A 12,023-nucleotide genomic window follows, 5' to 3' on the forward strand; every position below is an offset into this window, starting at 1 on the left:
TAAAATAAAAAAAATCACGCAATCATTCCCTCTATGAGTTTGTCCAGTTCCTCCTTGAATTTATTCCTTCCTTTTATTTATTTATTTATTCCTTTCCTCCTTGAAGCTATCAAATTCCACAACGACAGATGGAAGTTTGTTCCAGCAATTAACCGCCCGCTGGCTTAAAGGCAAAAAACAGATCTGACTCAAAGCTTGTGCTGAGAGTACACGTACGATGAGTAAAAAAATCAAATGAGTAATACTTTTAACAAGTATTACTCATTCGATTACATTTTGAACATAAGAATGAAGTTGTGTTTTTAATTCTGATGACATCATCGACCTATATTTACAGACACACACGTGTACTTAGAAACCACACAGCATCCTATCTCCAGGAATGAACACCATAGTTTTTGTGGCTTCAGCCTTAAATCGGAACTTCTAGACGCGTTTCCGAGTGAGGGCTGTTTTTGTTGCACTCCTATATCTTCTTCATTGGGCTCGTGTTTTGGCTGACGCAGCAGGCTTAGAACACGTCAGCAAAGATCCCTATCACCAAGATTCCCTCGTCGCACACCAGAGAAACTAACTGCGAAGCGCTAAATCCGATGAAAATGCTAACCTCACAAGAGTTTATCATTCCTTAAGATGGGTCGTCGCTGCTAAGACTCCTATCTGTCTTTCGTGGTTTCCTGGTCATTCTTTTAACTTCATTCAACCTTCCAGGCGAAGGTTCCTTTGCAAAAGCTGTTGAATTCTTCGTAGAAAATAAAAGGTTATTTTATCGGCAACAAAGGATGCTTTAATCTCAAACTCAAGAAGCTCGACTTGTAGACAGGTTCATCTCTGATGAACCTTCTTTCTCTCTGAATGAGAGGAAGAAGGCTAAGAGATTAATTGCGTTCACTATGAGTATAGACACATCTCATTCTGAATACCCGCTACTCGATGTAAGCTCGAAGAAGTTTGCAGAATCCCTTGGCTATCCGATAGAAATCAGTGACCCTTTTCATAAGGGAATCTAATATTTTTGACTTACTTTCAGGTCTTCACTTGTACTTTGGTCACTGTGCGCACGTTCTTAGCCATTTCTATAGTAACGACAGTTTAGTTGTTGTTATTGAAATAATAAAAGCGAAAAATCAGTCATTAATGCATTACTAGGGGAAAGCAGGTGATAATTTAAAAAAAAAAAAAAAAAATCCGATTCTGTCTGTATGTCCGACCACATGTAATAACTCGACTCTCAGTGGACGGATTTTTATGAAATTCTATATTTAGCTCTTTTAGAAAGATTTGTTAGATCATCACAAATTTCATTAAAATTGGAAGAAAAGAAATCCAGCCATTATTAATCGCTGATTGGAGGAATGCGCAGGACAGAAATGTTCTCGGTTCGCTTTAATGAGCTCTGCTATTTGTTATCAATTTACTAAAAGTATATATCATGAATTATTACTATTTGCTTATTATATTAATTACACACGTTCAGTGAAACATTTCTGGGATGCAGCATTCCTCAGTCTACGCTAGTGCCTCGCTCCGTTGCCGAATTTCGGGACGACCTTTTGTCCAGCTGGTCCAGGATAGCCGAGAACGCAGAAGGTGTTCCTGGGGAACACCATTGCTCCCCATAAAAAATGTTTAACTAGTTTATTTTATGATTCAAACATTTGCTTTACAAATGTTTGAACCATAAAATATAATGCAAAGATGGTGGATGTTTACAACATTTATCATTTCATTACAGTTACTACCATAGTTGTTTTAATTACATAATCTGATAGTAAAAGAATTAACGCATTTTAATTACTGATATTCGGGTTGTACGAATTTTGAATCATCATTATGTGAATAAAGAATTTTATTATTATCATTATTTTTGCAGAAGACAAATTCGTGATCTGTTTTTTCTGTAGATGATTGATGGTCACCGTAATTATATTTGAATTATGTTAAAACTAGAATTCTCTTGGAGAATATTTCGCCAAAACTGTTTCTGAGAAGAAGTAAAGATCATTTCTCAACCTTTGCCAACCTAATCATCCCTGCAGTACTTTTAGTTTGAAAATAAACGGAAGTGGTATGTTGTAGTTTAAATTCCCTCTAACAGATTGTGGTACAGAGACTGTCCACTAGGTTGACGGGTTGCAAGTAACAACCAGTTTCGTTAGTAGCATTAACTTTTCGTGTCACGATTTTGAAATTAAGCAACGAACGAATATCAAATTTTGCTTTAAACTGAGAAAATCTGCAATAGAAACGTATGAAATGTTAATTGGCGAACATTCGTCTTTGGACGTACGCGATGACCCAAGAAATGGGGGTCCGTCAACCTTTCGAAATAAGGACAGAATTACACAAAAGTTCGGAAAATTGTGAAAAGAAATTGTCGTTTAACCCTCAGAATGATAGCTGATGAGTTGGCTATGAATAAGGAGACAATTCATCAAATTCGACTTGAAGATTTAGGGAAAAGGAATGTCTGTGCAAAATTTATGCCACACAACTTCATGGACGACAAAAGCAACAAAGCGTGTCATCATGCAAAAATTTCATCCAGACTTGTCAAGACAATCCTAATTCCATCGACTGTATTGGGCAGCTGGTTCTTGTTGCACGACAATATCCCCGCCCATTCCGCACCTGTTGTGAAGAAAAATCTGACGAAACATGACATTGTACAGATCAACCGTCCACCCTACTCTCCCGATCTAGTACCAGTGGACTTCTTCCTCTTTCAAAACTGTCGTCAAAGGAAAGAAATTCAGGATGTTGAAGACATAAAAATGTAACCACCCAACTGAACATCATCTCTTTGGACACCTTAGCCGACTCATTTCATTTAGAAAAGTGTAGTAAGTGCATTCAATCAGGTGGTGGTTACTTTCAGTAAAAAGCAAACGATTTTTGAGCTTTCATGAAATTTATATTTGGACCTTTTACTAAGATTTTTTGAGCGTTCCAAATATCATTAAAATCTGGCTAATAGAAATGCTACAATTATTATTTATTTGCCCGTCCATCTGTATGTAAAGACTCTTCCCAGTGGATGGATTTTATATTTCGCTCTGTAAGAAAGATTTGTGGAACCTTCCTATGTTTCATTAAAATCACACGAATAGAATTCCAGTAACTATTATTATTTATTTATTTTTTCGAATATATATCACATGGGCTATCCAAAAGCTGAAGCACTGGATATTATGCTTGCTGACATGGCAGAAACGAAATTTTCTCTGTTCGCGCAAAAATAGTGCTTTTTGCTGTAAATTATTAATGTGTGCTAACGTGCTTGAAGTGCTCTGTTCTGTGCACATTAATTACCTTTTCTTTGTAATCTTGAGACGGTTACTGTGAACGATATGCCTAACCGATCGGGCTGAAAGTGGTCTCAAATTGAAGATATTTCTTCCTAGATGTGCAGGAAGATGGTAAATTTCGAATACAGAAGTTTTATTTTACGGAACGGGCCAGTTTTCTACTACAATCGAGAATAGTTCAACATTCACTTCATAGATGGAGCCACATGATGACAACTGTTAAACAAACTGTTATCAAAGTTGATAAGCCATTTTTTTTCTGATTAACAATTTACACGTTTGCATGTGCAAATCGTGCCCTTGTTCCGAAAAAAATAATAAGAGGCTAGAGAAACTCTTCAATTGTATTTGCACCTGCTAAACTACATAATTATTCACACTTTAATCAATGGATTTTAGCTGCAGCTGAAATCCACGGCCTTAGTGCATTCAATGCAATGCATGGCATGATGGTGGCGCGGCTGCCCCACTAACCCCCTTCCCTCAAGAGTAAAGTTCGCAGCGAAAACGCTGCGAAGTTCAGTCTACACGCGACCCTAGCCCTATCAATTTTTCTTGTACCCCTCGTCGCGAAGGGCGGTTTGTCTGTTGTGAGGGGAAAACCGGAGTCAATCCCGGTGAAAAACCTCACGACCACGGTTTGAGACCGCCAAACTCAATGCTGAATGCCCCTGGGAAAATTCCCATAAGGGTATCAGCTGGAATCGAACCTCGATCAGCTATTCAGCAAGCCGGCAACGTTGCCACAAGGCCACCGTGGTCCCGTATGCTTTCGCTTTAATTTCACATTACATTTCTCGTTCGTGTACCAGTTTCATCTAAACACGTGGTGTTTAGATGTTTTCACACACAAAAAAAAAAAAAAAAAAAAATCTCTTCATCGTAGAAAATAAACAAATTAAGTAGCATGGGTGAAAAATACAAGTAAAGAAGTAATATTTTAGTTCAATTTAGTCTATCAAATAAACACTGAATTAATAAGACTACATCAATTGCTACAGGATTTATTAATTAAACTGGAATGTGAAAAAATGCTTAAAATAACATACGATAAAATCTATCTAGAAAACGTTTATGTAATAATCAGCCTTTAACTTTTGAAAGTTTCTCAGATAACGTGATGAGTTGCCGTGACAACTCACTCTACCTTGTTATTCTTTAACTACCAGGCATATGTGTTTTGCTGTGTAATGATCCTCGGATCTTTCCTAGCATACCCTCGACCACTGTCTATACTGACAGCTGTTTTTAAATGATAGATGGAGAAGTCACCTTGAGCCAGTAAACAATTTTCCCTCTTTTAACTCCATTTTTCTATTCCTACTCAGGTGCCTTGCTCAGGCGACACTCTGTCGATCCAGAACGGCGAAGGGGGACTTCCGCCTTCCATCGCTCACTCGATGGGTGTCTGGAACACCACACCGCACTCATTCATCGGGAGTTACAAGGGGTGAGTATGACCAGTAAAAACAAATATGTACTTAAGTCACCATTACATATAGAACAGGTATATTGTTTGCTTTAGATTATTTTATCCGCTAGCAGCCGAAGTCAGAGGTCAATGGTAATTCAAAACGTCTTCTTGATGTTTGTAGTCGCCAACCAGCCCTTTGGACCTAACGTATCATCTGTTTTTGTTTTGCCACGCCCTCTATCATTAGTCAAAGTTCACGGTGGAGGCAAGACACTCCATCAACAGTTTGCAATTTGACGCTGAAACATTAGCAAACATATTTTTGTTTCTGCTTCGTGCTTCTTGTGTTAAGCCTTACCTCTATTCTAAACGTAGTCACGTGACTGCTTAAACTTTAGAATAGTGGTCTTTTGGAATCGGAAGTTAAAGTCTTCATGGAGAGATTTAGGCTGCTCTCGGTTGAACTTATTGTACTATCCAAGAGTAATCAAACACGGGGGAGGGAAGTAAGATGAATATTTTTGAATTCAAATCCAGTAAAGTAATCTAATTATTTATTTTTCTTGCCATTTTTTACTACCTTAAGCATAAATCTTCATAAATTATATTTTGGTGAGTTTTTCTTTATTCACAAATCGCACGAGAAATACTGTGTTCAGTTTATTTTTCTAAAGAGTTTCAGGAGAAACTTAAACTGGCTAGTTCCCAGCGAGGAACTCAGACAATATATCGCGTGTGATTGTACAATTTGGCGCTTATCTTCCTGGAAAATGCGTTTATTTGCAGAGATTATCGAGTGCCGTACAATCCACGGAAGCCAGCAGACTAACCAAAGGGAAAAGTTATTAAAAGTTCTTCTTTGTCTATTACGTTTAAGTAAAAATGCCACCAGCTAGAAATTATAAGAGATATAAAAGACAGCAGCGGCTTTTAGAAATGACTTTTCGAGTGGTTGGGGGAGGAACCTCCATTTTTGAAACGCCTTTTAATGAACTCTGAGTATTAACATCAAGTGGAAAGGGTACGTAGAGAATGAAAGCATTGTCCGCCATTTACCTGTTGTAAACTTCAAATCTAGACAGCAGTCTGGACAGGAAGACGCCCAGCAACTTCTTGTCTTGGGTCTTCCGATTTAAATTTCTTTAGGTATTGCACCCTACACTAACTCCTGCTTACAGCTAAGGTTTTTGGTTATTTCATTGATAGCCGAATTTTATGCTCACTGTGACCTTTAGCTCGAAGAGGTCAGAGTTCGGAGAAAATTTAAAAGGCTTTTTTTCTTCAATGGGATTGCAGTTGGCCTATCCCAGATGAAGGGAGTAGGATGTCTCTCATCAGACATTCCATCCTGCGCAACATCAAACACAACTTGCAAACGGTATTGTTATTAGGTTCTGCTTCCAAGGTGAATATTTCCCCTTTTTACCTTATCCAACCTCCATTATTGACACTTCCCAAATCGTATTTGCATCATTGTGACTGCCCAATGTGCTCTGTCTTAACAACTCATCACAAGAACTGGCAGAAATACGAATATCAGATGCTTTATTTATTTTTGTTTATCTCGGTTAGTGGGCGATAAGATTGGAAGAAAGATTTTAGTTTAGGAAGTTGCCAATTTACATAATTTTCAATAAAAAATTCCCCCTAAGAATGTGTTTGCTGGTTTAATTTACTTTATGTAGCAAACACGAGACTTTCCCACTCACCCTCTAACTTCATTGTGCAAATAATTATGGAAAACCTTTCTTCACGATTATATGAGGTAACCTTGTATATGTAAATGATTTTTCTTAATTTGAATAATTGTTGTATATAGACCAGTAAATACTGTGTTATTTTGAACCTAGGTACAGTACTATGATAAATTTGAGACTCCTGTTTTATAACAAAGAAAAAAACAGATTACCCCAAAAAGATATATTTTATTTCCCCTTTGAAGTAAGTGGTTACTGTATTGAGAATACAAATGCTGAAACTCCTATGAAGATTTTAGTGTCGGCTCACTCATTTTAAAATGCCACGTATATATTTTATTGAGGGATTTTGCACAAGATTCGATAGAGTTAACAATATTCTGGGTATTTCCACCTCTCATAAGACGACCTTAACGTCAAGTTCCTCTCAGGTGCAATGTCTGCATCATTATATTAATCGATATATATTTTTAAAAAGTACCTTTGGATATTTCATGAATTTCGGGCTTACGTTTGAAACTTAGAAACTTAAATATGAATAAATTCCGTCTGACGCAAACTGCGCCCGTGTATCATTCAGGACATATAAATCGAGTATCTTTGTTAAATTTTTTGTAACTACCGGTTTTCACTTTTTGGTTCCTCTGAAACATTGAAAAGTTAAAATCATCCACAAATCTCCTCAGGAATTTTAAAATATCGAATGTAGTTTGCATTTACGATGAAATGTTATGCAACGTTTCAACGATCATTGGTTGTGGTTACTTCCGTATAATCTTCACTTCCTGTTGATTCAGTCCTCCAAATACGAAATTCTGAATTGCAATTTCTGCATTTAGCGTAAAATAACTTATATATTTCAGTATTAGTCACTTTATGTTGCTCAATTATTCACTACACCTCTCGAATGAAACCACTGGTGGGGTGGGAGGACAATCAACTTTTCAATAGTAGAAAGCACGTGACGTCAAATTTCAGCGGAATGTTACCATTAGTCTAGTCGACCTGTTCAATGAGCACCAGCTTCGCCACGATGCGTGGAAACAGGATGGAGTCCAGGCCAAGTAGTTTTATACACAGGCGTGATAGAAAGGGAAGGGACAGTCCCGATGACCTAGAACTGAAACGCTCCCATGAGTCCAGGAGTCCGAATAAAGGGAAGCAATTATTTAGTTCGTTAAAAGGAAAATTGTCGAAGACTTCCATTAAGAAGAAGGACGTAATGGAAGAACCAGCAGGTGATAAACGAAGGGAAAGATCCGATTCCCAAAAAGCTATAATGAAGGTAAGAATAGTACCCATAGTCTATTTACATAAAGAGGTTTTCTTGTTTCAGTTGGATAAACAATCCCTTGTTGATAGACATGAATCTTATAGTTCGTTTTGTATCGGTACTTTTTTATTTAGTGGATAGTCGGTCGCAATAAATCTTTGTTTCGTTCATTTTTAAAATTGAACTCCATGTTGCGTGGGTGAATTGTTTGTTTGCTTTTGTTCGAAATAACTGTCGCTTGCTAAAAGCTTAGATAATTGGATTGAATATAATTGCAAATGAATTAGTTTGAAAAACAGTTGCTGGAACTTTCAATAAACCCCGTTGAACCCAAACTTACTTGATGAAATACGAACTTGATTATAAATTAGACTTTTCTGCCATATCTCGTGTTAAAAATTTGCGTGTGTAAATGCCTTTATTTACATATGTTGACTACTGCCCGTGTGTTCAGCCTTTCTTTCTTTTTTTAAACTAGGACGCTAATGTTCTTATTTTGCAGTTTTTTTTTTTTTTTTTTTTTTGTGCTTGTCTAAAATATTAGTTTTTAAGTTTTACTTTGCCCATTAACGGGTGTGTGTAAACTTTGTGAGAGCTCTTTTAAAGTTTGTGTGACAGTAGTTTTCAAAGTTTAAGCTTAGCGGAGGGTTTCCGAGAGTTCATTAGTGAACACGTATCTCCAGTGCTTGGATTAGAAATAAGTGATTAGCACAACGCCCTACTAAAACTATTTTTAAATCTAAATTACTGAATAGCTCTGTTCTATTCGATCCAAGCACGATTCGAACAGAAATGCATAAGCTTAACACGTCAACCAGTTTTAAGAATACAGCATAATGGTTCTAAAAATATTATTTATACTGTACAGTATAAGCAAGACTCAATCCACTAAGCAATAGAATTAGCGAAATGTATTTCTATCATAAAGCATCACTAAATCAGAATGAATTTACTACATCTATTTGAAAGATTTTAATAACTTCCCATCCTCCATAAACGTTGGTTTTGTCACTTGTCTCTCTTTGGAGAGGCATGGATCCGAAGAGAAGCTGCAAGAATCCTTAAATCTCCAATCCAATCGAAGGCGTAATTAGTGACTTCAGATGAAGGGAATTTTTTCTGCGAGTTATTCTGGGCTTTTCAGCTCTCACAGCATGCAAATCGGCTCGTGAGCACTCAATTGCTGATGTTAAAAATCGCATCAGAATCGGGTGAATTTCGAGCAGAATAATCGATGCGTCAAGGAACTCCTAACTTACTGATTAGCAATTGAGCTTCCTTTTTTTTAAGGCAAGGGCTAATTTGTCCGAGAAACAAACCCGAAGCTTTAAAACTGACAGAACACTTCAGCCAACTACATTTTCTGTAACAATACATTTGACTTTTCAGTCAGTTACTTTGATGCAGATTTTATAAGCTATTATGCATATTCGCCGAATCAATTGATTGGTCTGCTACTGTTACTTTATTATTTTTGGAATGTATTAGCATCTAAGGCCATACCATATCTATATAAGTGTGTGGTTCACAGTCCTATGTGCATGTTATGAAAAATTCAGGATAACTCACCGGGAAAGAGGGACTACTCCCTCCGCCTGAGATAGCTAACTACAGCTTCAACTGAAGAGGTCTTTAATAATTCTTCTAGTCTCTGACGGGACTGGAACCCAGACCTCTTCAAACGGGAGACAAGTGGCAAAACCACTATCCTGTCACGGACGACTCGGTGATTCAGACATTTCTGTTTGTACTCCAGAATGGCCACATAAGGTTATATAGGCGCCTCCGTAGCCAGGTGTGAAGGAGCTGCAGTGCGTAGCACACGCCTCTTGATTAGACCGGGGTTCGAGCCCGTCACCACCAAATACGAAGGATGCGGAAAGGTCAGGGAATGACCACCGAATATTCCTGGAGCAATATGGCCTTAGTTGCTAATGCTCCTAAAAACCAAATAACAAAAAAAAAATATAAGGTTATAGGAGTTTACAAGATAGTAAATAAAAAAAATTACCATTTATAGAAGTCACGTGAGTTCGAACGACGGTGAACTCTAAAGTATACTGCACAAAGTGCACAAAGGACAATCCCATAAGCTCACTCAAAGTGCACACACTTTGAGTGAGCTTATGGGATTGTCCCGGAGTATAGACAGAAAATTTATTTAAGCTCCGGTGCCTAAATAACCAGTGAGGATGTTCTAGAAATGATTAAAATGGTGGCGTTTAAATTGGAGTGTAGGATGGTTCTTGAGATGTTAAAGGGCTTTCCTGCAAGTCATAATCAATCATCCGAGAAGCCAGTATTCCAGGTCCCGTCTGAGGTGAGGGGGGGTTGAAGAAGACCACATTGTTGAGGCATAAAACACTATTGGTTTTCCACACTTCGGGATATATTGTATAACATTTATGGATTACGTTTTCCAGCAAGGTCCTGCCTTGTACTTTCAAAATAGATTTTTGATTTCGTGATGTAAAATTCGTATACGAACGTCATTCCTTCAGTGTTAAGGAATCCAAAGTCTGTACGAGAGTGTACTTTCTTCACTATGGTAACATTGACTTTGTTATCATTTCGGCTGTTTTACTTTGATTTATTTAAAGTACAGTGACACAAGTAGTTCTCTAGATTGTGAATTATGGTGGTGCTTGTTCGATATTGATGTCAGTTATTGTATTCAGATCTTCAGAAGCGATTTAATGTCATCCGCATACGTTAGGAAATCTTTTATATGTTCGGAATGGTTCTAATGTCGCTGCAAAGACCATGACATTTCTTGTATAACAACCGAAATTACTGCATTATTTTTTTAAATATAGATACTTTACTCTACAATGGATAACATATTTTTTTTGGAAAAGTTTAACAAATACATTTTAAAATTTTCAAGAAATTCAGTTAAATTATTAACTAAACTGGTTGAGTTTAATCTCTGTATCCTGTTGCATGTTTGTGCTGTGTATTCTCCCTTAGACAACTATTTCAACAGCCGACCACCCGGTGCGATGCACCGAGCTTGGACTATTTCAGCTCAATAAACAAGAACATCTGTTTCGAAAATAATATATAATAATAAAAGGTTGCATTTATTTGACTACTTCGGCACGACTTTAGATAAACCTCTGCGAAATCAGCTGATTTTTTTCCCATTGAATGGCTTTCAGCTTCGGCCTAGCAATTCAAAGGCCGGTATACATTTGGAAAAGAAAATAATGGATTCTGAAGGAGAGAAGCGAACTTTTATTATTTTTTGTCATCATCTGATCTCATTTTAAGCTCTGGACAACTAACGGCATCAAGTTATTGTAGAACCTCTTTGGCTGATGCGCTGCTAATAAGGGAAAATTGACTTCCATTGGAGTCAATGGTCACATTTTATCATGTAATGTCTTCATCGACCCACGTTTTAACTCATTTATTATTAAATAAACAGCTATATACTCCTTAATAGAAGTCTGTAATAGTGGGTTCAGCTGGTTTGCCGGTTTTGTTTGGTGAAAATCCTGGAATACAACGCTCGCAACCCCATCTCAGCCTGTTACCCAGATTCAATAAATCTAATTTCTGAAATTTGTAGGATTTTAATTGTATTAATTTGCTTCTTTTACGTGTCCTGTTTATTGGTATTGAGAAACTTCAGTATTTTTTTATGAAAAGACTAAATAGCATTTTTCACTGTTACAAGAAAATGTGAAATTTGATGACTGACCGTTATCTCAAAGCAAATTTCAGAATTTTGAAATCCGATATCGGGTTCTGTCTTTGCTTGTTTGTTATTTGGTTTTTAGGAGCATTAGCAACTAAGGCCATATTGCTCCGGGAATATGCGGTGGTCATTCCCTGACCTTTCCGCATCCTCCGTATTTGGTGGTGACAGGCTCAAACCCCGGTCTAATCAAGAAGCATGTGCTACGCACTGCTGCTCCTTCCCACCTGGCTACGGAGGCGCCTGTCCTTGTTTCTGTATGGCACAAACTTCGGTCAAAAAGTTAAACAGGAAGTATTGGAACACTATAGGATAATTACATGGTGTCAAATATTGACTTTGCTTATGATGGTCTTCCGTGACAGTATAGCAGTTTTGTCATTTGTCTCTCTTTTGGAGCGATCTGGGTTCGAGCTCATAGAACGGAGTTAGCAGACTTCAGGCGAAGAGAGTAGGGTTCCCCTTGAGTTATTCAGAGTTTTTCAACCTACGAAACATGCATATTGGTTAGAACACACACACACTTGTACAGACAATACATGATGGTGTAACACGGTCTAGGTCGCTGATGCACCTGAAAACCGACAACAGCAGTAGCTTGTGATATAGAGGGCGTTATAGTAGCATA

General features: G+C 37.5%; 1 protein-coding gene across 6 annotated transcripts in view; it reads left to right on the forward strand.

Annotated features, from left to right (window-relative positions):
- The window catches only part of LOC150079383 (5'-AMP-activated protein kinase subunit gamma-1-like), a 383,429-nt gene that overhangs the window by 173,387 nt on the left and 198,019 nt on the right, over nucleotides 1-12,023 (forward strand). For all 6 annotated transcript variants that reach the window (XM_090383409.1, XM_090383412.1, XM_090383411.1 and 3 more), the window contains one exon: nucleotides 4,637-4,758. In XM_090383409.1, the coding sequence (XP_090239535.1) occupies nucleotides 4,637-4,758 (122 nt within the window). The remainder of the gene's footprint in view (nucleotides 1-4,636; nucleotides 4,759-12,023) is intronic.

Source organism: Mastigoproctus giganteus, chromosome 10 (assembly GCF_048544385.1).
Source record: "Mastigoproctus giganteus isolate SK-2022 chromosome 10, ASM4854438v1, whole genome shotgun sequence".
Classification (NCBI taxonomy): Eukaryota; Metazoa; Arthropoda; class Arachnida; order Uropygi; family Thelyphonidae; genus Mastigoproctus; species Mastigoproctus giganteus.